The sequence below is a fragment of the Excalfactoria chinensis genome, chromosome 18 (genome assembly GCF_039878825.1).
Source record: "Excalfactoria chinensis isolate bCotChi1 chromosome 18, bCotChi1.hap2, whole genome shotgun sequence".
Classification (NCBI taxonomy): Eukaryota; Metazoa; Chordata; class Aves; order Galliformes; family Phasianidae; genus Excalfactoria; species Excalfactoria chinensis.
The window spans coordinates 971,850-998,662 of NC_092842.1; the positions used below are offsets into that span (position 1 = coordinate 971,850).

General features: G+C 42.4%; 1 protein-coding gene across 1 annotated transcript in view; it reads left to right on the top strand.

Annotated features, from left to right (window-relative positions):
* Window positions 1-26,813, top strand: part of PNPLA7 (patatin like domain 7, lysophospholipase) — a 78,493-nt gene that overhangs the window by 4,195 nt on the left and 47,485 nt on the right. Inside the window, exons 5-19 of the mRNA XM_072352934.1 lie at window positions 270-358; window positions 560-700; window positions 1,419-1,578; window positions 2,230-2,310; window positions 5,275-5,403; window positions 5,782-5,862; window positions 6,603-6,747; window positions 7,281-7,364; window positions 9,470-9,558; window positions 10,139-10,297; window positions 13,957-14,034; window positions 14,806-15,011; window positions 18,917-19,048; window positions 19,941-20,064; window positions 26,138-26,251. Of these exons, the coding sequence (XP_072209035.1) occupies window positions 270-358; window positions 560-700; window positions 1,419-1,578; window positions 2,230-2,310; window positions 5,275-5,403; window positions 5,782-5,862; window positions 6,603-6,747; window positions 7,281-7,364; window positions 9,470-9,558; window positions 10,139-10,297; window positions 13,957-14,034; window positions 14,806-15,011; window positions 18,917-19,048; window positions 19,941-20,064; window positions 26,138-26,251 (1,812 nt within the window). The remainder of the gene's footprint in view (window positions 1-269; window positions 359-559; window positions 701-1,418; window positions 1,579-2,229; window positions 2,311-5,274; window positions 5,404-5,781; window positions 5,863-6,602; window positions 6,748-7,280; window positions 7,365-9,469; window positions 9,559-10,138; window positions 10,298-13,956; window positions 14,035-14,805; window positions 15,012-18,916; window positions 19,049-19,940; window positions 20,065-26,137; window positions 26,252-26,813) is intronic.

Sequence of the window (26,813 nt, forward strand, 5' to 3'; positions counted from 1 at the left end):
GTTTCTGAGTGAGAGATGTACAGCTAGAGTGTGTTTTTTTTTTTTTCCCACCATCCATTATGACTGCATTAGTTTCTTATCAAGATCAAAACATATGCTACTTTCTGTCTAGAAGGAAGGTGATCCTGGAGTAGGTGTTGTTCCATTCCTTCAAAGCCTGGTAGGAATGCTTCGCTCTGATAGAAAGGTCGAACCCCTTGCAGGGTTGGAGCAGGTGTTTTTGCTTTCTCGTTTTAGTGAATGTTTCTGCTTTTACTATTTCCTCCTAGGTTTCAACTATTCCGAACTCTCTGGTTGGGAACACTGTGCCTCGTCAGAGGATGAGGAAAAGGGCCAAAGTTTTGAATTTGGCTAAAAGGTAAATGGGCTTTGGGGAAGGGGAGAATTCACATTGAGCAGTGTCTCTAGTTTTGGTAAGAAAGAACAGTTGTGGAGTGGAATACTATGGTTTTATTTCTTTGATAATGTGCAACAGTGCAGTGTGTACTGGTGTCAGTATACAGCTGGCTGCTAAGACTGATAGGATGCCATCCTGAACTTTCATTGTTTTCCTTTGTAGGATTCTGCGTATTAAGAAAGAATGTCCAACTCTGCAGCCAAAAGAGCCACCTCCCTCTCTGCTAGAGGCAGACCTGACAGAATTTGATGTAAAGAATTCTCATTTGCCATCGGAAGTCCTGTACATGCTTAAAAATGTTAGGTAATGTTAATTGGAAATGTAGGATTGGATTTTGCTTTCTATGGCTATTCAAGTGATATGAGTGTTTTCAACCACATGTAAAGCTTTAAATTTTATCTCTGTATGGTCGGAGTGAATAAGCACAAAAAGATGGGGTGGAAGGGAGGGAAAGGAGGCAGTGAGTCAGTTCAGTGCCTAAATTTGGAGGTATGGTAAAGCTTTGCTAACTTGAACCAATTTGCTAGTGCGTTCTTACAATTCCCTTTAGACAAGTAATTTGTCCAGGCCTGGGCCCCCAGCACAAGAAAGATGCAAAGCTCTTAGAGTCTTAGAGTGAGTCCAGAGGAGGGCACTAAGAGGATCAGAGGGCTGGAGCACCTCTCCTAAGAAAAAAGGTTGATGGAAATGGGCATGTTTAGCTTGGAAAAGAGAAGGCTGTGGGGAGACCTCATTGTGAACTTTGAATACTTGAAGGGAGCATATAAACAGGAGGGGGTGCAACTGTTTGTGAGGGTGGGCAGCGATAGGACAAGGAGGAATGGTTTTAAAGTGAGACAGGGAGGTTTAGGTTGTATCTTAGGAGGAAGTTTTTCACCTATTGCCATGCTACAGATTCCTCTGGAGCCTTCCATGAGGGCTGTGCTGATTAAGGATGGGTTTTCCAGGTGCGGTGCCAGCTTTTGGTTTCCCTTTGTAGAAAAGGGAGAAAAAAGCTGATATTTACTTGTCTTTCCTGCAGGGTTCTTGGTCACTTTGAGAAGCCTCTGTTTCTGGAATTGTGCAAGCACATGTTTTTTGTGCAGTTGCATGAAGGAGAATACATCTTCCGTCCCGGGCAGCTGGATAACAGCATCTATGTTGTGCAAGATGGAAAGCTGGAAGTTTGTGTTCAAGAAAGTGTAAGAATGAACTGAGCCATTGTTCTTGGGTTACATGCGTTAGCGTAGCATATGTTGGCATGAATCATTAAGCATTGGTTAAAGTGACATTTGAAGCATAGTGATTTAGAAAAGGGCTGTGGTATGTATAAATGTCAGTGTTTTCAGCTGTGGTCCTGCACGGCTTCCAAAGAGCATGTTTAGCTCAGTCTCCTAAGTTATCCTCACATGCTCTAGTTGCATAGTTACTGCAGCAGACTGGAGTGCAAGACTGATATTGTTGGAAACGTTCTCATTTATATAAAATAGGTATATAAAACGGGATGGTGGCAATAAAAGAGAGCACATGTATTTCATCCCAGAATGTTCTGGCCTCTTAGTTAGGGGGGTTTGCCTGGAAGGTGGTACATCCAGATTCACTTTTGGGTAGGAGAGGGAGAAGAAATGATAGCTTGTGTTTTGGATGAGTCTTAAAACGCTAGGTGCAAACCTTTGCAATCCCTTCTGCCAACTTGGATTAGCATGTGTGTATACATATATATATATGATATTTTTCTTGACTTTTCAGGTTTAACTTTAGTTTTTATGGCTTTTGCTGTTGTTTGTAATTTACTCAAATTTTGTGACTTCTGCACATACTTTTGTTTTGCTCCTTTTTCTGTTATGCTGCAGGATGGCACAGAAGTGATTGTTAAGGAGGTGCTGGCAGGAGACAGTGTCCACAGTCTTCTCAGCATCCTTGATGTCATCACGGTAAGTCCTTGTATGTGCCAGTTTTCTGCACTGCTGCTTTGTGTTGCTGAACCTGCTGTGGGGGAAAGTCAGCTTTGAAAGGGTCAGAATGATGAATGTCTTCACCAATCCTTTTTCTCCTTTCGGGATATCACTGACTGTTTCTCAGCAGCTTTTCATGTAAACAATTACTTGTTTGCTGCTGGAAAAACTGAGAGTTTGATTTGTTCAAGGTTGAAAGGGAGTCAGGAGAGGGACCAGAGCAGAGCCCAGAATTCCTAGCTTTTATGCAGTTTGATTTATCACTTACTGAATTTATCTGCTCTAATGAAAACAAATCTGACAGCTGTTATTATTGTAATTAGACTGTGAAGCTGGTTGATGGATTTAATTTTTTCCTAATATGTTAATGTTGCTGGTGACCATCTGAAGGTTGTGCTCTTTGGCACGCAGCAAGATGAGCTAAGTGCTGGCTGCTCCTATTTATTGCACAAATTACTGGTGTGGGTTTTGTTTCAGGTGCAGTTACAGCTATGGGTTTTCTGAATTGTCACTGTATCTTATTTCAGAATGCCTGAACTGAAGGTGGTGGATTCATCATGTTCAATAACACAGAAGCACTCGAGTGCTTATTTGGAAGGTGTTGATAGCTAAGATGAAGAGAATCTAATAAACAAATTGTTCATATTATTAGTGACAGGATGAGGGGAAGTGGTTTTAAACTGGAAGAGGGTAGATCTAGAGCAGATATCAGGAAGAAATTCTTTACTGTGAGGGTGGTGAGACACTGGAGCAGGTTGCCCCGTGAGGCTGTGGATGCCCCCTCCATGGCAGCACTCAAGGCCAGGCTGGGTGGGGTTGGAGATGTCCTTGCCTGTAGCAGGGAATTGGAAATGGATTATTTTAAAGGTCCCTTCCATTTGACCCTTGGTTGTCATCTGGATTCAACGACTACTTTAGTTTGGCTTTTGTCACCTGCAATGCCGAATTGCTCTACAGCTCTTAGAACAAGGCAGATGGAAATAGCTATCTGCTTTGAGAACAAAAAGTTCTCTGTTTAAAAAAACCCAAACAACCCAAACCCTACCTTGCTGTGGATTGTACCTTACTGTCACACAGGAGAGGCTGCAAGGAATGTGAAGCTGTGCAATTTAAACACAGTATTTTCCGTGGGGCTGGTTGCATTATATTGTAGAGAACTGACAATTGCAGGAACGTTTCCTCTTTCCACTCCTCTGACAGCTTTTAGCACATCCCAACCCTATTAGACTTGGTGCTTGGCTCTTTCCAAAGCAGGCTGCTCTCACACAGGGTTCTGGAAAAGGAACAATTATATGCTGAAAATCGGTTGGGGTGGGCTGTTCTTTGGAGGAAAGGGCTGCTGCATCATTATCTGTTATTATCCTTAGTCTGCTTTTCTCAGCGACTGTCAGCACTGCTCAGGGAGGGAAACAAAAGCCTTCTCTGGGTGGAGTGTGGACCATTTCATTGTGGTACACTGTGCTTATTTTGCCTTTTTAGTAACTGTTATGGGACACTATTAAACTTCACAAACAAGGGTGTTCCTGCACGTAGCAGGGGGTTAGAACTGGATGAGCACTGTGGGCTTTTGCAACCCAGGCCACTCTATGACTCATGCTCACCCTTTGTCCAACAACTGAAGATTTAAGAGGTGCCTTTAGTTTTTCCCTGTGTGTTTGGCAGAGCACGGTAGAAAATGCAGTTGGCAGAGAATCTCTAAACAGAACTTGTATGTATAGTATGTAGTATGTTGGATGTATATTTCTTTTACATTTAGTGTAAGAGGAATTCCAAAGGATGGCGTTGTTTAGGAGCTGAGCTCTGTAGAAGAGGGGTGTTACGTTTATTTCGGATACAGAAAAAGCACAGAAATGTCACTTGCTAATGTCTTTATTTTAAGCAGAAGGAACCGAGAGGAGCTGGGAGAAACCTTGTAGCTCTACGCTGTAGATCAAAGAGATATTTAAAACTGCAAATCCCTCCAGAACTTAAAAATCAAATCTATTAATACCGTCCCCAGACTGTATAAAAAGGTCAGCTGAAGTTGGTGTAATTAAGAAATTGGTTCCAATTAATTTAATTTTAGAACCTGCTTCTTGGTTGCTTCCAGACCAGCAAGACAGAGCTGTGGTGTTATTTGCTGCAGTGGTTGCTGTCATACAGAACGTGTCTGCTCTGGTGCTGCTGTGTTCTTAAGGCAAAGAATTCTTCTGCAGTGATCATGTTTGGCTGTTCAGTGCCTATGGGACTGCTTCTACCTTAGAAATAGCAGATAATTCAGTGCTTCTATTGGAAGATGGATTAATGGGAGCCAAATACTCTTCTGAGTCTTTATTGGTGGGGTGCAAGGAACGTTGTGTGGACTGTCCCATGCGTGTATTTGCCAGTAGATTTTGGTAAACTTCTGATTAAAGAGAAAAATCCTAAAACTCAGGTTTGTCTTGTTGGTTTGTTCACCCATCTATTCTTCTTGTAAGGCAGAATGGCCTAGATCCACTTCATCTGAAGTGCACAGTAGCTGCTTGGCTTTGTGGTGTGGAATATTTCGCACATATGTATGTATTTACTTTAGAACACATTAAGTCCGCCTGTTTAGTTTTGGGTTTTTTGGCCATGTTCCATTCTGTACTTAACAAAGTTTGAAGCCTGGCTCTGCCTGCAATAAAACTGTGACAGACTTGAGAGGTAGACAAGCCACATCTCCTTAACCTGATACACCTCCTTGTAGCTCTTATTTCCTCTCCCTCGATGTAGTGCTGGTGAAAATGCCTGTGTGAATTCACCTGACCGTGTTGCCCTCATTACACCAAGTGGAGGGCACGGGGCACCAGGTCGGGGCCTTTTGTGCTCAGGTGGTGTCTCCCAGGGACGTGCAATATCAAAGGAGAAATTCGGCAAGCAATTGGAAAGAAATGGGGCAGGGAATGAGTGGAATTGACTTACGGTTCTGCAACTTTCTATTAGGGTCACCCTGCTCCGTACAAAACAGTCTCAGCCCGGGCAGCCACTCCATCCAATATACTGCGACTTCCAGCAAGTGCCTTTCAAGATGTCTTCCAGAAATATCCTGAAACTCTTGTTAGAGTGGTACAGGTGAGCTGCACTGCTAAGCAGAATTAAAACCCAACCAAACAAAATTGAAACGAGACTCCTCACTCTAATTTTTGTTGCTGATGTTTACGGGGGAAAAAATGAGAAGTGGTATTTGGTGTTGGGAAGACTTTTCTGTTTTTGTTACTTCACTGTTTCCATCAAGTGATGGTTAAACCTTTGGTAAATTGCTTTAATCTTAATTTGCCTTAATTTGTCATCTGCTAACAAGGAATTTCAGCTCTTATTGTTTAGGGGGCAGTCTGTGGTTTGTTTGAAATGCCTTCAAATGCTCTGATGCTATTGACTGTATCTAAATGCAAGAATGGGTGTGGGAGAATATTGAAGCCATTCCTACTGCCTTTGACTTCTCATTTCTAGATCATCATGGTGAGGCTGCAGAGGGTGACATTCCTTGCCTTGCACAACTACCTTGGGCTGACTACTGAGCTCTTCAATTGTGTAAGTTTGGGGTACGTTGCTGTTATTACACAGCCTGTCAGTGATCTGGCATAGAGAGGTTTTGCTTGTTTCAGAAGATTATAAAGTAAATATTGCATGTTATTTTAATCATGGCAATACTTGAGAGGGAAGGTAACCAGCCCATAATACGTATCCTGTGCTGGTGCTTAGGGATGGATGTGTAGGGAGGTAAAACTTTGTGAAGGGGTATTTTTTGGAGGCAGAAACAAGGTTGATCACGTATCTGATGTTTTGGCTTTTAACAATGGAATACCAAACTCATATCCATTATTCCAACCCACAGGGGTCACTTTATCTACCTGAGGTTGTCCAGGCTGTGTTCCTTGTACTTCATTAACTATGTTACATTGTACTGTTACTACATGAACAGATTGCAGCGACTGGAAATTGAATAGATTCTTCTGCTCCTCTGATGGAGAACTGCATTCTTCCCAATGCTTCTTCCCTCCAGAAGCTCTATCTAGTTAATTGGAGTATTGCTTTTTCTGTAATAAGCTTTTGTGATATATGGGATAGTGACTTTAGTAAAAGGGAGCTGTGAGTGTAGCTTAAAAGCTACTTTAAAAGAGATGTCTGAGGTAGGAAAGGCTAAAGTGTATCCCTAGTGTACTTGTGCAGTCCATTTAGTAAGGTGGTATTTTCTGCAGGTCTGTCTTGCAAGACAAATGGAAGCAGTGGGCTGGGTGCTCATGTTTGCGTTTTCACCTTGCTTTTTGCAGCAGAACCAAGCCATCCCACTGGTCTCTGTGGCAAGCGTCACATCGGGAGGAAGTTCAAGTAAAGCAGTAAAAAGACAGGTGTCCAGTGTGTCAGAGGACGAGCGTGGAGAGAAGTCTGAGAAAGCTGGGGAAGCATCGGAAATGGGTAACATTTCTGGATATGGGCAGTTAGTCTTTGTGCTGCTCTCTGCTGTTGTGCTGTTTGTCAGAGGCTTTTTGTTTGATCAGAGTAGCTAGGCTTTGTCTTAACTGATCAATTTCAGGTTTGAAGTCTTCGGATCAACCTTAGCTTTAATAAGAGATTATTAATGTGCTGTCAAGGATACTGGGGGTGGAAGGAAGAAATAAAAAGTGGCATCTAATGTTGGCCCCATAGGAGAAGTTGCAAAAATTCTGTACCGGAGGTAATAGCGGAGCAGGCTTTTGTGTTGCAGTGTTGATGTGGAAGTTTAACTTAGGAAAACAATGTGTGCTGAATTTGTCTGTCCAGATTCAGAGGAAAAAATAATTAAAAACAGAAGGCTGGTTAAAACATATCGTCCAAAAATGGTGTTTCAGAATGTATTGAATCTATATGTTAGATTTTGGTAGTGGTTTTTGAGAGGTTCTTGCTCTCAGTGAAACTCATTTCATTAGGGACTCCCTTGTATTTGTGTAACTTTTGTTTCTAAACTTCAGATACGTTGAAGGTTTCTGGTACAGAAAACACTGAGCATATTTTCAGGAGGAGCCTTTCTTCACCCCCCTCTACAGAGACTTCTGGTAAGTACTGCTTGGCTACATTCTGGGAAATAAGATTAGGTACATTATATAAAATACGTGCTCTTTAGATCACAGACTTAGATAATCTTGTTTATGTTAAATAATCATCTCACGGTAGCACTGCTTCCTCACTTTCTTGAAGCTAAGGGCAGACATTAATTTTCTGAGCTGACAAATGGACTTGTATCTAGGAGAGCGTTCCCTTGCCATCTCTATTAGCAGCCATTTGGCTACTGAGAGCCCTGCAAATGAAGAGCTTTTATTCATTGATTTTTCCCAAAACCAAGTAATCTGCTGTATCTGCCATCATCTTTCAAGCAAAAGATGACATACGGCTCTTGCTTGGCTTATTGTCCCAAGGAGCACATAATGTGACTTTATTGCTTTTAGGGGAATGTTTGCAGAGTGGGTAATAAAGGTGATTTATCGTTGAATGCACTGTTGAGGCATTTATGATGCTCTGCTGTTTTGATTCCAGTGTTTGTTTCAGTGAACCTCAACTGTCCTGCAGGTGCCTTCCTCTGAGCCAGCTGGTTAGCTTGGCTGATCTGTCCTTCTTGAGAACTAAAACCCTGACATGCAGCTGAGTCAAATAGTACAGATACTCCTGAATAGTTGCATGTGAAAAGGTGATTAGCGCATGAGAAATAGCTCTGTTAGCTTGGGAGCGCAAGCACGTTTCCCTTAGCTGCTGCATGCTAGTGGGAAGAAAGTTGTTTACAGCTACAGAACAGTTTCTCCCAAACGAGTGTTCTTGCCTTCTGTAACTTTGTTTATTCTGAAATGTGATGCTTTATTGCCTCCTGAGTTAGGAAAAGCAGGTAGCTGTGAGTACTCAGAAGGAAAGAGACAGCTGAAGTGCTGCCAAGGAAGATGTCAGTTACCATTGTTTTTGCAGTGACTTCCATACCAGCAGTGTGTAGGATACCAGTGAGCATGTGTTCATCAAACAGGATTGCTTTCCGCTCTCGAGTTTCCCACTGCCTTCTGTTCTTTTGAGTCAACAGTTCTAGTTAAAGCTTGTTCTGCTATATCCTTTCTAACTCCCATTTGAGCAACAAGACAGTTTAATTAATTGCTGTGTGGGAAGCTTGTATCTGTGACTGGGATTAAAGGCTCCTACTTTGAATAGAAATCTCATAGACATTCTTTCACTCTTAGAATCCCTCCTTTTTTTCTCTGATTCTGAATATGCAGAGCAAGTAGTGGTTGATGGTCTTCATTCTACATACCCCTCATCAGATCAGGTTTAAGCTGGGTAGTATGTGTTTAGATTTAAAACGCACTTGATATATGGGGTCTTACTAATTATGCTGACACTAATTACTGATTTGCTGGGCAGTCAGATTAGTCCATATGGAGTTCCATGCTGCTTCTGTCCCAGCACTTCTTGCTTACAATAACTGGGGGACTTCAGTATTGCCATGTAGGCCTTTACTGTGTATGACATTCAGTTCCTAGTGGGAAGAGCACTTTTCCTGGTTGTGTGGTTTCTGAGTTATGCTGATGGTCATTTTTGGGTCAACTTGGTGGGGTTTTTTGTTCCTTTGTTTTGTTGGAAGGGTATCCTGCTTAAGGTAATTAATCAGAAGTGCTTTCTAGTTATGTTTGTGTTATTCAGCATCCCAGACGAGTACCTAGAAAGTGCTTGGAGCTGCCAAGGAGCTAATGCAATTAGATGTGTTAAACATTAGCAGGTAAAGACCAGAAGTTTTGAGTGACTGCCAATGTATGCATGAAGTGAGACCTGCAAGATAAGTCTTAATGTGTCTCTGAGAATGTGAGGTGCATTGGAAGTCTGGACCAGCTGTAGAAAAGATCCCAAATAACTTTCAGGCATCCAGAATGATGATCTTTTGATGTGAGAATTTTGGGACGTGTTGTTTGTGAATTCAAATGGGAAAATCTGGATTTTTTTATTGAACCTTCCAGGTCAAACAGAAGCAGGAAATACGTTGGAATGTGAAGGTGCCACTTTATTTAGTCCTTGGCTTCTGAAATACATAGCCTTGCACACAAAGTTACTTGAATTTTTATGCTGTGTGGCATTTCTAAAGTACTTTAAATATGGAAATACTGAAAAGAAGATTCTGTGTTGCTCATAGGTACGAAGTCAGATATGGACATGGCATATGAGAGAGCCAGGGTGCACTTCAACCTAGAGGATGCTTCTAGCAGCCCTGCTGTGGGCAAGGTGGGTTGTTTCATTTGGAGATTCCAGCATATTTTTCACACTGTATCTTCTTACTCTGCCTTTGGACAATTTCAGTGTATCAGCCTATGTATGAGTTTTGACATTTGTTTATTTTGTATTGGTTTGTTCTAAACTTGCAGCATGCTTTTGGTAACAGTTCAGGCTTTTTAGTGAAGATCTTAAACTCTCTGGAATTCTCCTTGTCACGTGAAGGTGATTTCCTTATCAAGGCAAGGGAAGTTTCCTTTGTCACTGTTGCAACTTCACCTTCCTCTGACTTGTGGAGGGAGTTGTTTGGAAAGGCAAATCCATCAGACCTGTGTCTCGGTTTGCCCTCAATGGTCACTTTATCTTTCTCCATCTTTGCATGCTGTGTTAGTGGAGTTTGAGTTCCATGAAGTTGGCAGTCTCTGGAAAGTCACGCTTCTCTCTGTCACAAACTGTTGCTGTTTAGGAAACCGACCTTTTTGGTTTTGTTTCCTCCTCTCCTTAGGCCACCAGCTGTGATTGTTGGAAGGTATTTGTTGGTTAGGTGCCAGTCTTAACATTCAGAATGATGCTTCTTTTCTGTCCATTGCAGTCGATATTGAAGAAGACTGTGACGGTGACAAAAACTCCTTCAGCAGTTTTGCATTACGCTGATGGTGAGCTTGCTGCACAGGAATCCTGTAATAGCAAACCCATCGATGCCATCTTTGAAGCAGCAAAGAAAGACCTTTCAACCCTGATGAAACTTGATGTAAGTTATTGCAGGAAAAAAAAATGGCCTTGTTTTTGCTTTTCATCTCATTCTGCCAGGCATAAGAAAGTAAATTGTCTCCCAGATACACTATAGACCAGCTGAGTGTTGTGTTCTCCAGTCTGTTGATGTTATTACTGTGACTGAAATAAATCTGAATTATTTGGCTGTTTGAAGAGCCTGTACTGAAGTGCACTGTGTGAATCTTTTCTCACTGTGCACACATTTGTGCAAATGAGAAGTGTGCAATTTCTGCCACGCTGTAATTTCATTCTCTTGTATACTGTGTGAATAAGCTATATAAAGGCATTCAGGCGATGCCTAGATCTATTAATCCTCTTGGCACTGCACTTAAGTGTCTCATTTGATTTCAGAACTGAATGTCTGTTTGGCCATTGGCTATGAATGTATTTCATAGCGGTGACTGTGTGCCATGCCTGTTCCAGGTTTTAAGTGCTCAGTTCCCTCCCAGCTGCCATTATTGAGTTCACCTTTCCTTCTCACCTTCACGTTCAGAATGAACAAGACTGTCTGTGTTCATTGTTCCTATGGCTGTGGTTGCGTTTAATTACATTGCTTCAGAGTTGTATCTGCTGATGGAGCTAATCACACAATTTGGAAATCGTACAGCTGTCTGAATTGATCACAGATATCCCAGATTTATTGCAATTTGTGTTTTAGTAACTGAAGTGCATCGATGCTGCCAGAGGCTTTGACACAGCTGCTGCAGCCTCCTCTTCTGGTTTAAGAGCTCTCAGCAAACGACATCTGCTTTACTGCCAGCAGAACTTTAGATACCTCAGTTCTGGATTCTCACGTTTCTTGTGGATTTTTGGCATATTTCTCTCACAAATTCAAAGTCTTGTTCCTGATCTTTCAGCAATGGGTACTGAGGCTTGAGGTGCACACTCTGCGTTGTTGGTTTTCCTCAGGCATGCAGTGCTGTCAGTTGCTTATGACACTCATGTTCAACTTTTCGCGCCTGTATGTCAGCATGAAAAGTGACAACTTTTTTTACAAGAAATTCTGGTAACAACTTGAGTAAAATAGAACTGTTTGCTTTCAGCTGCTCTGTCCCGCCTTGCATTCTTGTTAAGGCTGGTCTCAGGCTTTGCTTACATAAACATCGTGTGTCCAATATACAGCTGGTCATTTCCTAATTTGCCATTTCAGATTGCAAGCAATAATTCCAAAATCACTGACGCTACCAAGAGCAAAACATTCGTTTTTGAACCTAGGCAAAATTCCCCAGTAATTAACAACTAAGTGATTAGAGTTGGAGTTAATTTGGAATAGTCTAACAGGCAATCTTTTAATATGAAGATCTAAATGATAATGTAATAGGGGAGGCTTTTTGAGCTCTTGGTATTATAGCAGCTCTGGTTTCACAAGATAAGAATCTGCTGCTACGTAGCTAAATGCTAGGAACGGTGTTTAAAGGTCATGGTTAATTTCTCCTGTATGGTGTAGCACAAGTTGATTCTTCTACAGGCAATGAAAGAAAAATCTAACTCTGTAATACAAATTTATACTCAATATATTCACACCAATATGAATTGTTGGAGCCCTTCTCTTAAATGGACTCAGGTATTTTATTTCTTAGCTGACTGGAGGCATTTTGAGGTGTTGTTTTTCAGAGCAGCCAATTGCAGTGGATGAAACATCTCGATTTTAATGGCAGATGGTGCTTCTTTTTTTCATGTCACGATACAGAGAGAGAAGAAAATGTAATATAGCAGAGTGGCATTATTATGTCAAATGACCCTTAGTTACATGACTACATAATTCAGATGTTTTTCCTTTGTATTCGATGACTTGAATTCCTTGGGATGCTGTCGTGGGCTCTCTTCAATCTGCTACAACTCTTGTATATGCTTGGCTTTATCTGCAGTTATAATAGGAGTTAAATAATGCTGGAGGGCTTATCTATCTTCTGCATGGATTATATGGGAATTGAGTCATTTCCTTTGACAAAAAAAAAAAAGGTCTGTCCCGGCTAATTACTGCTTTTCTTCCTAAGTGGTTTCTGCTTTCACTTCTGTACCATGAACCTCTACTAATTTATTATCTGTTATAGTAACAGGAAGGTAGAACCTTGCTGTGAAATTCACTCTGTTGCATTTGCAACTTTCTTTACAAGCTTCTGGTTGGGGGCTGGTGTGGAGGAGGTCCATGCAAGGAGCTTTGGTTAGCTCAAACTCTGGAACTGTGCAATGCTACACTTGGATTTGCTGGTCTTCTCTCTTGGAAAGGGGAGATGGATTTTGTCTGTGATTCTTGTTTGTCAGCTCCTTTATTGCCTCATCAGAGAGGTGATATCAAAAGGAGGATTTCAAGGACTGCTTGGAGGTTGAGTCTCCTTCCGTGCCCACAGGCAGAATCAAATACTAAGTCATTCCTGGCAGGTTTTGTCTGACCTGTTCTTAATGATCTCTGGCGACACCGGCTTCGCAGCTTTGGGTGCAACCTATTTCAGTACTTCAGTAGGTTTAGATATGAAGAACGTCTTTGTAACGACTTTTGGAACTAATGCAGCCAAAAAAATCGATAACAGTTTACAAGTAGATCTGGTTTGGGAGCTTCTGTGTCTTTTACTGTGGGATACTTTCATAATACAGAATTTTACATGAGGATAGGTAATCCTATGCAACCATAGACGTGTAAATGGAGGCAAAAAAAATCAGGAATTAGTTGAGTTGATATCGCAGAACTGAAATATTTTGACAAGTGCTTGTCAGGTTATTTTTATTGGAAATATTCCATGAAACAGTTTGGTCTCAGTAAAACTTTTTTTTTTTTGGATGAAAATCTGTTCTTCTTATCAGCTGTAGGTGTAAAAAAATAATCTGATTATTTTTCTTGCTCTGTTTTTCTCAACTGACTTTCTCAAGTTATAAAAGCCTGCCGTGGCAGTTATAGTGGCAGTGTTCACATCTCAGCTGCAATAAGGTAATGATTGTAAGCAAGCTGTCATGCCTGCATGCCCTGAATTGTATCTCGGTGTGCTTCCAGCTCTTGGCTAAAGCAGTGCTGGATGTGACTCCAGAGCCAGGATTTGCTCTGCCTGTTCTGATGAGGGTAACAGAATGCTGAGCTCTGGGAGGTGCTGGTTTGGGTAGGTTGGAAGGTTTTGCTGGAGAAGATGAGGCCTGAAGCGTTCAGGTTTGGTGCTGAACAAGATGCAGGATGCCAAATAGGATGGGTGGCTCTTTGAGATGAAGCAGAGGTGTGTGACAAGGGAGGGGCTCTGGCAAAGGCAGTGCTGGCTCATCACGTCCTGTTCCTCCATGGTGTAGACAGTCTCTTCTGGTTTTACATTCTTCTCAATATCTTCTCAACCTTCCTTAATTTTCAGGGCTCTTATACGGATCTCTTTCCATTACATACTCAGTCTACAGGAACCTGGGGACAAAACTGGGAGATAGAAATTTGTTTAGAGTTTAAGTTTGGTCAACAAGAAAGAACTGAACTTTTATTCTTCTGGAAGAAATGACTGCTGGATAGAGAAATACAATAACTATGATCATTTGAAGAGCTTAACATACTTTAAAGCATTATCTTTCAGTAATTATATTTCCAATTTCCTTTGTTTAAACGCATCCTCACATTGGACCTTTGGAACCAACAAACAAATTGTACCTCTCTATTCCTTTCTCCAGGACCCTTCCTTGCTGAATGACAGAGTGACACTGCATCAGGTTACTGCTGGGACTGTGCTGTCAAGGCAGGGAGATCAGGTGGGTGAGTGCCTATGGGAGTGGGGGGAGAGAGAACAGGAGGGTCTGGCTTGGTCTTTTCTTCCTACCATAAGAGAGGAAAAGACAAGCACTCTGAACAAAGATGCTCCCTCACTTTGGCTGATCCCAAGCCTTCTTCATTGCCAAGCAATCCCAGCTCTCAACTTCTCTTCATATGCAGAGTAACAGCGTGGCCAGAGCTTCAGTGGAAATCTTGTACCTCCCCTCTTTATCTTTTTATGCCCCTCATGAAAAGGTGTGGTGGCCAAGCAGCTTTTTATTCTTTTTTTCCCCCCTCATATTTTTTATCCTGTCTCTGCACTGCAGGCCTTGGTGCCATTGCTCCATGTTATGTGTTTATAATAATACAATGGAAATAGACAAGCTTATGCAAAGCAAATGAAGGGTGGCTACAGCTAGAATGCTGCTGTATTCTGTTTTGCTGAACTGCAATATCCCTCATCGTGCTGCAGCAATGACCCCACTCCCTCCATTCCCAATCCTGTTTTTATTTCTTGAGATCTTACAGATGCAGATTCAATTTTTCATAACCATGCACAGAGAAACACATTTTCCAATATTGTGGCCATTTAGTTTTAAATATTCATAACCTTTTAATAATTCACTGTCGTATTTTACTCTATCACCGAATGGTTTAAAAGCTGCAGAGGGCTTTCTGGAACACAGATTGGCCATGATAGTACTGTTGCTGTGCTAATTGCTTTTAAAATCTTTGGGGATTTCACTGAGCTTTGTCTCCTTTTTCTCCAGGATGTTAATGTTTGCTTTGTGGTCTCGGGGATGCTTCACGTCTACCAACAGAAGATTGACTCTGAGGAGGACACCTGCCTGTTCATCACTCACCCAGGAGAACTCGTGGGTCAGCTTGCTGTTCTCACTGGGGAACCGCTGATTTTCACCATCAAGGCCAATCGAGACTGCATCTTCCTGTCTATTTCCAAGTCCCACTTCTATGAGTAAGTTCTGCCACGGAATCCTACATTTAATTCTTTGAAATGTATTTTATGACCCTTTTGAACCAGTAATGAGTGATTAATGTGCGTGCAGTGCAGTTCTACTGCAATACAACTTGTAGTCAGTCAAGATAACTTATGTGAGTATTTTAAATGCTCAGATGAGCTCTGACCCATCTATCAGAAGGGATTTTATCTTCAGCAAGAGGTAATACAGGGAATGTGGCAATATTAAATGGCGATTATCTCCTTTGTTCTAGGCTAACAGAGCATTTTGCCCAGTGGGGTGTGATTTATCACCTGAGATTCACAGACTTAACAATCCAAATAAGTGAATCTGGCCGGAGACCATTCTTTGCTGGCTTAAGCACTTTTTTGTCAGGCCGTTTCTCTGAACACATTATTCCTTTCTGCTGGAGAACCGTATCAGTTCTATTTCTGACTGCTGCAGAGTTGATCGGCCCAGATAGGTGTTGTAAAGGACTGGTCTTGGTGTAACTATAGGTGACAATGCTTACCAACAGCATAGGTCAAACAATAGTGCTCCTGTGCAAGATGGATTTCTTTCTGGAAATAATGCTTGACTTGTGACTTAAAGTGAGTAATGATGTTCAGTAGGTAAAACCCTCACCCAGACACTCCCACCACTGCTAAAATATCTGTGGCTAGTCTCAGTGTCCTGTATGAGTGCTGACTATTGATTCCATGATGTATCTATGGAGGTACTGTTAAGACAGTTGTTCCCAAACATAATTTTAGCCAAATACCTCAATTCCTAAACTACTTCTTCAGCTTCTTCTTGGGCTTACTGTCAGCCTGGATTTGTGTGCAGGGCTTCTTCCAGTTGTGCTTTCTAGGCTGCTACTATGTTATACAGTTCTGAGTACTTTTTACTTTCTAAATAATTTTGTTTGTTTGTGTCCCTAATGATTTCTACCAGAGTCTTATTCTGTAGCCTTGTTTTTCTACCTCAGGCAAAACAGAATGTGCTGTTCTCAGCAATGTGCTTGGTTGATCAGCTGGATATTTGCGAGTCTGTGTGTGGGATATCAAGTATTTGGTTTAATTTCTGATAGATACTCCCCTCTTGTCCCATCCCATGAAGTATTAGATGCATTTCCACTGAACTTTTAGTTCTTCCCTTTATTGTTTACCTACTTGTTCTTAACTTGAAATTTCATTTTGTGTTCTCAGCCAACCTTCCAGTTTCTGCCTTTTTCCTCTCTCCTGCAGTTCTGATATCAAATCTCTTATTTGCTTGAGCTTATTTTTGTGATGTTTTCCTTCTTATCTACTAAGAATTGAATTGTCTTTTCTTTGTGTCAGCTTCCATTTTTGCTTCCGTTAGCCCTTTATCTGAAGTGATCTCTATCACAACAGGGTATCGCCTCGTCATCATTTTGTGGACCTTTCCATATCTTTCTCTTTAAAATCCCTATTGCCCATTCACTGCATTTTACTGCCTCTATGAATCTTTCAGCATTCAGTCATTATGGTTTCTCGCAAAGTTTTAGCTTCATTTCTAACTCTTGTTCCCATATTTAAATATGTCATTGCAGAGAGTCTTTCAAAAGCATCTGCCTTCTTCATCTGTAAGAAAAGACCTGCTGCTAAAGCTTTGTTTCTCACTTATTATGCAAATGTTTGGTATGTAGCCCTGCCATCATAGACCTTTTCTTTCTCTCAGAATCCCGCAGGACTGAATTACATGTTTTTGTGATCTGATATTACTGACCAGAAGTAATTTGACCAGAACCTTAATTATTCTCATTGTTCTCCAAAAACTCTTTCTTCCTTTCCTGTCAAATACGTTACTTGTTCTCTGAGCTGCCCCAGAACACTGTGTATTTTTCCTCTGTAGTTAATAGGAAGGTGAAGCAGAAAGAACATGGTCAGTAGTTGCCGTCAGGCAAAGAGCGCAGTAATGGAAGTAGCCCAGGGTGCGGAATTGCAGGTTGGATGTTGTGCAACGGATGAAGTCCTTTTCACTGAAGCTTTGCAGCAGGAGCCTTTCGTGTGATGCTAATGTGCCTAAATAACGGTCTGTACATGTGAAGTTTAAGTGCAGGGGTGACACAAGCTGATTATACAGTTTGTACCTTAAATGTTTTGCTATTTTGCTAAAGTGAAGTACTGAATTTTCAGTGCCCACACTGCAACTGTTGGTGTCTCCTGGTGAATAATGTAACAGAGTTGTCACCAGGCTCTCTTGAGGAATATGCTCAGGTTCTCAGTGCTGGAAGTAGGACTCTGTCACACTTTTCCTTCAGTGGATTTCACAGTTTGGAGTCTAATTGTGTGTGTTTGCCAGAGAAGTACAAGTGCTTTGATTTTTATATTGTATTGCTGGCCAAGCTGAGTATCAAATTGTATCCACAGCCACAAGCTTATCTGTGGGAGTCCCAGGCTGTCACAGGCACCAGGGTAGCCCTTTTCTTTTGGTATTTGGTCAGCTTGCTAACAATCATTTGAGGAACCCTTCAGCAACAGACTTTGTAAAAGAGAACTTTGGCTTTTTGTTTTCCCCATGCCTGGCATGTGCCAAGCAGAAGAGAGACATGAAAATGCCCCCCTCAATGGAAGTCAACTAAGCTGATAATGTGGAGAAAAATCCACTTTTCTTGAGCATGATGGTGGACTGTTACCTTCCATGCCAATATACTCTTGAAGCTGTATAGCACTCGGTGAAATAATAAACAGCTCAGGTCTGAAATAAAACAGCTTCTCTCCAGTTTACATTTAGAGTGCATTAAGTATTAAGATACATATCTTGAGGGAGGGAAAGGTATAAATGGCTTTTATTGATCACAGCAGTCAGCCTGTGTGGGAGGAGACTTAGGGAGTGGAATAAGCCAGCAGGGTAAAAATAATGAGCTAAAGCACTCAGGAGATTTCAGGGAGTTTCTTTAACCTTTAGAGCAGATGAGAAGGTGTTGTTGTAGACTGGGGTTTTTGTGATGGAATGTCTTATGGCAGTCGGATGTCCTCACTGTCAAGGTAGCACCGATGCAGGAATAAATACTGTGTATTTCAAACTTTGTTTTTTGTCCCCATGTGTGGCTTTAACATAACTGTCATCTTCCTCCATGTGTGCTTTCTGAACTGGCTCTGCGTATGCTTACCCACTTGTTTCTTTCTGAATTGTGCTGCTGCTTTATGAAATGCCTGTTTTATGGTAGTGTGCCACGACCCTCCATGAGCTCAATTGCTCTCAATGCTGCACAGGAACAGAAAGGATATTGTGATGGTTGTGCATCTAGAGACGCGTGCAATCAGCTCACTGCTGTGGAGTAGCTCTTCAGAAAGAACTGGAGGGCTTACTTGGAAGGTGCCAGGTTACAGTGATCCTCATTCTAAAAGGGAAGAAAGAAAAACATTGTCTGGTGTCTGTGAGAGCTATTTACCTCAGGCCTAGCAGTCAGCGTAGTTTGCAGTTATCACTAACAGAACATTCCCAACGTTTTTCAGCTTAGAGAAGCGTTAAATTATGTGGCTTATTTAATGCTAGGGACCTTTAAACGTCACTCAGAAGATTCAGAATGAGATCACAAACTTTGTTGGTTCTGGTCTTTGCAAAGGGAAAAGGGAACTGAAGAAATTCTGAGCCTGGCTCTGACTTTTTAAGAGCTTCAGGCTTTACATGCAGCAAGGATCTGACTTGAAATAACATCAGTGGGGGAAACTGGGAGCACATCTGAGAGATGTAGAGGTGTAGAATGGCAGAGAGGGACAATCTTTGGGATAATATGAACGTTCCTGAGTCAGGTCTGTTGTTTCTGAATAGGAATTTAGGAGACTGGTCCATAAATGAGCTGGCAAGGCTGTCACTCATCTCTGCCTGGATTGATATGTGTGTGTACCTATTCTTTCTTTTGGGAAGTACTTAAATAACACTTTTTGTATTCTAGGATAATGCGAGAGCAGCCAAGCGTTGTGCTCGGTGTGGCCCACACTGTTGTAAAGAGAATGTCCTCATTTGTAAGGCAAATTGACTTTGCCCTGGATTGGATGGAAGTTGAGGCTGGGCGAGCTGTATACAGGTAAGATGTGGACAAAATTATATGTTCTTTGTTGAATCCAACCTTAACGATTCTGTGATTATCTAATATTCAGGTTTTCAGAGTTAAGGAGCTGTGCTTCCTTGGTGACATATAGAATAAAAACTGTTGGATTAAATTTATCAGCTATTCCATCAGGTTTTGTCTGTTTTCGTATGCTGAGATTCCTCTTTTTCTGCAGCACACTTCAGCATTGCTTTTGTCTCTTGTCTCCAGATGTTATTAAGATCCTTTCCTTCTATTCCTCATACTTTGTGTCATCTTGACATGCTTTTAAAGTGCCATAAGAGATTAAGACATAGCCAGCTGTATGTTTTTCTGGTATAATTTCTGCATTTCCAGGGGTATGAAACTCATCCACAGTTTTTTGGTCTTTACAAAGTAAACAACAGAACTGAAATAGGATTTGTTTAGAAAAATTTAACAGTGAATTGAAAATGGGAATTGCATTCTAAGTTTTGGGGTAGAAGTTACCCTTGGGAAAGCTTGATTTTATGAACTTTGTACTAGGATGCAATTAAGTCATGGTATGATTGCACTGGTGCAAAGGTCACATTTAGTATGTGTATCATATAACTGTGTATGTTATGCCTGCTGTACCCAGCAATGGGTCTGTTGTCTCCTCCAAAGCTCACACTTGCCTCCTGGTTTTCTGTATCCAGACCCAGCACCATCCAGTTGTTCAAACCCTGTTCATTGCAACCTATTTCCAAGTCACTTTTTAATGGATGCTTTTCACTTTCCTGTTTGCTTGTTCTGTTTAAGTGTTGATTAAACTTTTTCTCATAGTCTCTAAGCTTGTTAAGGAAAGATGAAGGCAACCTTGGATGTGTTTGCAGAGCAGTGATAATTCACTTGATTGTTCTTTTTCCAGGCAGGGTGACAAGTCAGATTGCACATACATCGTCTTGAATGGACGGCTGCGCTCAGTCATACGGATGGATGATGGAAAGAAACACCTGACTGGTGAATATGGCCGAGGAGACTTAATTGGAGTGGTAAGAGTTTTGGAGAATGAATGGCTTAGCTGAGAAATTGGTATTGCCCCACACAAAACAAACACTCCTGCTCTCATCAGATGGTAGACTTTGCACAAGCTGAGAAGATGAGAAGTTGCTTCTATCTGGAAATTCATATGATGAGATGTGGATGGGATTATTTCTGGAGGTTTGCAGAGCTATCAGGTTAAAACAGCTGAGCTGTTCTGCTTTCTGAGAGAACATGTGGATGATGATGCTGGAGCGTGTGGTCTGAACTCTCCCTCCCTGTGCAAGCAGGGATGCCGCCTTCAGAACAAGGTTTCATAGCTGTCTGCTAAGGGAGGTTGGTTCCATGCACATATCTGCCCTAACTGCTGTGTCTGTGGGTGCCTTCCCAGGCACAGATGCATAAATATCACACAACTTATGTCTGAGCTACTCTGGACCTGTGTTATGACATGAGTCATTTGAAGACTTCTATGATAACTTCTATGACTCTGTGGACGTCACCTACTCCTTCCTACCCATGGTTCCCAGGCCCACTGACTCATGCTGCCATTTGTTGAACGAAATCTCGATGCTCTGGCTGTCTTTTGAAAACACGGGGGTGGATTTGTAAAGATTGCCAAGATTAACACAGTCGTTCTTTGCAGAGGCCATTAGTAAAATGACATTTTTCCTTTTAAAAAAATGTGTTTATCCCGTTCTGCAAGATCTGTTACAAGCCTTTAAAAGTGGGCTGAAGGTTTTTCTGTTGTTGTCTGTTGTTTGTTTTCCAGAAAGTGAAGTCTTTGGGAGGGCCTGGGTCCTTCCAGGAATCCAATCAGTCCTTGCTGGTTTGGGCAGCCTGTGGTGTGTGTATCTCCTAAACCTCTCCAGCACCACCATGTCACACTGAGTCCTGAGCTCTAACTAAAGATACAAGACTTATAGTCGATGTATTTTTGTTTACCTTTATCTCAGATCTTTTAAGTGCCGTGTGTCATACGCATGGGAAGTGAGTGTCTGTCATTTCTGCTTTCAGAAGTGAGGCCCTGAGACATGAAGGGCTTCAGAGAAGATGTTAATTTTCAAACGTGTGTGTGCGCTCCCAAGGATGAACTTGTGGCTCGAACTGTTTTGTTCCTTCTCCTGACTCAGTGGCATCTGTTCCTGAGGTCTGTCAGTTTGGGGGGCAGGGCAGCACAGGAAGATGCACTTCTAGTGCTGCAGCATAGCACACCAGTTCTATGTGCAGGAAATCGTGCTCTGCGCTCTAGAGATAATGGCTGTTCCAAGTGTTTTTAGATGCTAAGCTGTTCATCTCATTAATGTTAACAGAGCTTGGAGTGCACGGCCTTTTTTCTCTCTGCAAAGTTAAAACCTAAGATAATCTGTAAATGGCTTCTGATTTCCTCGGGGGTTTGCAGCACCGTCCTTTTGAAACGTACCACTGTTAGAAATGTTTAATTGCTGAGTAATCCTCAAAGGGAACGCTGGTATCAGGATTACACTTGTCAGGCTTTTATTCCTTATCAGTATTAATGCTGTCATTCACTGCCTGCTCTCGGCAGCGCCCAGCTCACTGAATAGCATTTTACCTTCAACCACAGCTCTCAAACTGGGCAAGTTCCTCTCTGTTAGGGCTGGTTCCATTGGTAATTTTCAAGTGTGAGATTTTTTTTTTCCTTATTACTTGCATGTGATCATACTCAAACCATGAATTTTACAGTTCCTCAGCTTTAAGGCACTGAAAAATGAGAGGTTAATTCAGGATTAATGGCACCTCAGGCGCTCTGTGCACAGCCTGTATCTGTGGAAACTGGAGGCGGATGAGGTCCAGAAGTCACTTGGTATTGAGCTGGAGCACGTGGTTCTGGAAGGAGGTGTTCTCTTGCCATCTCTTGCACCGCCTGTCTTGGTAATACGTTACTAAAATTATTCTTTGCCTAGTATCCTAGGTGTGAAGTTGTAAAGACAAACAAAGATAGCAGCGTTTACCGGTGGAGAAATGAGACATGGAAGCTCTGAGAAATGAGCTCACACTCGCACAGCTGAAGTAGTGTCAGACTGAAATTAGAAGCTCAGTGTCCTGATTTCCAGACCTGCTTTAGGGATGTTCTTGGCTGAGGGGAAGTCATTGCTCTGAGTTGGCTGGACCTCCCTTTCCCAAGGACTTCTTCATGATGTTGACACACCATCAGTTCTCACACCTGCCACAATTTATTCTTTCACCACAACTCGTGTTTGATCTTGATTTGATTCAAGTTTTGACAGCTGATGCAAGTGGGAGACCGTGGCTGGAAACGGTTGTGGTGCAGTTTAGCAGTCTATTAACTGGCTGCAAGAAACACAGACAGCATACGTTTAATAGCTGCTGATTTTTTGCAGGGGAGGATGGATGGGAGAGAATTGCTCTGGGTAGCATTTAGTGTATTTGTGGGCTTTTTGTTGGTTTAGGGGAGTGGAACGTGTGAGTGTGAGCTCCCATCTTTGCTACAGCCAGATGGAGATGGAAGCAAAGCTCAGACACACAGAGAGGTTTGCTACCAGTCCCCTTCCCCAGCTATACCCCTTCTTTTTTCTCTCCCTTAATTACATTCAGCAGTGTAACTGGACTGTCACTGCACTGCTACTACATGCAGGCTCAGTTCTCTCTGGAGAAGCAGTAACCTGACTTCCACTGCCTTAATTACAAAAGGTAGGAAGCTCAGTCTTTGTTTTTACGTATGTGGATACACATAAGCTATGGTGTATATGTCTTCTTTGTGTATCTCTGTGTGTGTATAAGTCCTATATGTGAACATACATATAAATGGAAGAGGTTTGGATTTCTCTTTCTGCATAGTGTGAGTGCTGGATGTCCTCAGTGGCAGGGTTAATTTGGCACACAAAGGATTGCAGAAAGTGGTTGTTAGAACAACTTTGGAGAGTACATGGTGTACCACATTCATCCGCTGGCACTGCTCCCACAAATAGCATCGGTTTGCAGCTCGTCTGGTTGCACTTCCCACTCGTTCGTTGCTTCCAGCAGTATCTCCTCTGTCCTTTTCTGATACAAGCAAGTTAATGTTTCGGATCCATCCAAACTGGCTGGAGGAAGCATATTTGAGATAAGACACGTATTTGCTTCAGGTGCAGACAAGCTGAGGAAAGGCCTGAGAGCAGCTTGTTTAAACCAGAAGAGGAATGTTCCATGTAGTGCTTGGTTGCCCTTCATGTAACATTCATTAGGTTACATGGCCGTGTTCAGTTGCAGCAGCCTCATGTCCTGTCCTAACCTGGCAAGAGCGCTGCTGTGACAGTCCGTGTGTGCGTGGCTTTTGTCTGCCTGCACGGCTGTGCTGGCTGCTGGGCTGTGTGCTGCCCGTAGCTGCGTGGCTGCCTTGTTTTCCTTTTTCCACGAGCCTCCTAAACCATCAGCAGATGTCAGTGTTGACATTTCATCTTATGCCTCCTCTGGTGTATCTACACTTCCTCGGGTGGTGTATTTCATCCCTGGTGTCCTGTGGGCATGGAAGAACTTCGAGCATATGAATTTAGTGCTGGTTGAAGACAGGCTAACCTGAAGGAGCCCTTGGTTTGATCAAGTTCTCCTTGATGTATCTGAGGTGCCTACAGCTCAACATGCGGATAGCTGTGTGTCCTTCAATGGGACTGTTCACCCAGAGTCACAGAACCATAGGGCTTGGAAGGGACCTCTGGAGTTCAGAGTCCACCTCCCTGCTGAAGCAGGTTCCTTGCAGTAGTAGGCTGTGCATGCTGAAGTTTAGGAAACGTTGAAAAAGTGTTTTGTTGGATGTGGCTCAAAAAGGAATTTGCAGTAATTAGAGCAGCTTACAGCAGACGGGGTGCTTGCTGGATGTTACTTTCCAACCGTGCAATTTGGAGGGAGCTGGAGGAGCTGTCAGGGATGACTGTTGAAAGTGGAGTCAGAAGAGGTCGTGAGAATATGAATTGCTTTCTTCCCTTGTTTGGAAGGATTTATAGCACTTTTTCTTTGTAAAAGCTTGTAAGCCGAGGTTGTGAATCATTGGCATCGTACGTGATGCATCGTATGTGTTTTTATCACTATTTAATGCTGAATTAGGAGAAGATGGGAAAAAAAGCCTGTCAGAATTAACTGGAAGAAACAGTAAAAAGAGCACAAGTCCGTCTGTGGGTTTTTTCCTCTTTTTGTTAGCAGAAGCAGCAACAGAACTGCAGCAGTGAAGGAAGGATCACCTTCTGTGTGAGATGTGCCGTCGTGGCTGTGTTGTGTGTTGGAGCAGTTGATGGCTGTTTGAGAAGAAAGGGTTTTATTTTAGCGATTGAAATCCTTAATCTGCTTTCAGAACGAGGAAGCTTAATGGCAGATTGGAAAAACTGAGGTCAAAAGCTGCTAGTAGGGATCAGAGATGAACAGAAAATATTACACAACCATTGGGGTAACCCTAAAGGGGGTTTGTGAATGGATGGGGATGGCATAACCTCACCCCACAGCCTCTGGTCTGTGTAATTGGTTTCAAACGTCATCATGTAACGAAACACCCCTGTCAATGAACAAAAACCAAAGGCCATGTCTTGCAAAGTGGAGTTAATTCACGTTTCCTTGTGAGGTTGTTCACACACAGCACAATTGTGGTCGAATTAAGCTCCTCTGACCCAGCTATTTTAAAGCATTAATGATACAAACAGGCTGATCTCAGCCTTCTGGACCAATTGCGAGTGCTGCAGCCGCGTGCATTGCCCATTTAGTGCACGTGCAGCCTTCCAAGAATGCACTCTTGTTGTAAGTGGGGTCACGGAGCTGTGTGTTTTAAATTAATCTGCTCATACTGTGGGCAGAAGTACCTGTCTGGCACAGCTCCGCCAGCACACCATGTGCAATCCCCCACCTCAGCTCTGTCTGAGCACTGGTTGTGTAGGGGAGGCATCACGTCCGCTGGAATTTGCTGTAAACAGAAGCTATGCAACAAAATCTGTAAAAAGCAATTACCAGCTGATATGTTATTTTCTTCTATTTCTGCTGGGCAACTTACAATGGGAGTTGGTGCTTGTTTTTCTTCAGAGTGCCCACGAATTGCAGCCGGGGAGGGGATTTTGTTTTTGTGTTCATCTCGGTGATTACAGCTGGTACAGCCACTGCTGTTTTTTTTTTCCTGAATGCATGATTTATGGATTTCAAACCCCATAAACACTGCCTGGTGCTAGAACTTGCAAAAGTGCACTGGGCTGTTACTAAGCAATTAAGTGCTGCAGCTCACGCCTGAGCTCTGAGTGACGCCATCTCGCCTAGCAGGCGATCTCATTAGTGAGTGTGGAAATGTTTCACCAGGGGATTCGATTTCTGCATTTCAGAGCACCACGGGAGCGGGTCCAGGGCTGTGCGGATGGTACAGGAGGGGATTCGGCACACAGCTGCACTTTGCATCCACGTTTATGTTGTGTCAGTTCTTTTCCTGCGAAGGAGAACGTCTCAATGTCAGTTTTCATAGCGCCACCGTTTTCTTCAAACTTCTATTCTCCATAGATTAACTGTTTCTAAATGAAGTAATCAGATGCTGTATTCATGTTGCTGAATACTGTGATGTGTTTATGGGGAAGAGCAAAGTCCTCTTCTGCCAAAACGTGCGGGTTTGCTCCTCTTCCCTTTTTCATGAACTCTCACTTGTTTTAAGGTTGCTGCTATTCAGCATCTGAGACTGAAACAAACGTACTTCAGGGCGATGGTTGGTGAGGGGAGGGTGAACAAAGAAACAAAAAGCAGTAGGGAATTGGATTTTCTTCCTTTGCTCAGTTGGCTTTCTTGCAATTAAAAATGAAGGATTAAAAGATAGAGCAAAAAGATATAACTTCTGTTGCTATGAGAGTGCAAGACAGCGGAACAACTGTCTGTGAGATTTGGATTGCATAGATATTGCTACCTGCTGCAGATGGATGTGCCTTTAGGAAGCTGCCTCTGTAAGGGTTCCCAGGGGAGTGAGGGGGAGGTAATATTCTGTTTGCACTGTAGGTGACCAAAGCGTATGATAGTCCCATTTTTGGGGATGTTTGGTTTCTTCATTCTGACATGCTGTTTTTATAACGCATTAGATGTTGTCCTTGATGTTTTGGCTCTGTTCTCTTTCAGGTAGAGGCGCTAACCCATCAGCCTAGAGCCACAACAGTTCATGCTGTCAGAGATTCAGAACTTGCCAAACTCCCGGAGGGAGCCCTGACGTCTATCAAACGCAAATTCCCCCAGGTAGGAAAATTACCACTATTTTCTGTCTGCATCAAACGATATCTCGGGAGCTACAACTCTCCATTAGCACAGAGCCCTCTGGATTGGTTTTTTTGCATGATTGATGCTTTCTCAGAAAATGTTTTGTTCTGTCTCAATCTGATCTGATCTATTCCAGACTTTCACCGGCTTCTCTCCCTTTATCCTCTGTATATCTGGAAAAAGTTCACACTACTACGTATGCACGTCCTGCATTTATGGTGGAAGTTACTTAGTGGTATTAGCAATAAATAACTGCATTCCTGACAGTTTGATCCATCAAATCCCTTTGAAATGTTGTTATTCACGTGTCCTACTCACTAGGACTCAAAGTCAAGCCTTGATTATACATACTTTTATGTCCAGAGCATTGATACTGGAGAGCTGGTGTTCTTCCCCCCTTTCTGTGCCATCCATCCTCATTCCACAAACTGCCGCCATCTCTTTATGTCCTGAAGACTGTGATTGCTCCCTTGAATCCATCAAGTCATTCATCTTCTTTAATTCACTTGACATTATACCTCTCTCCTGCAAATCTAAGAGA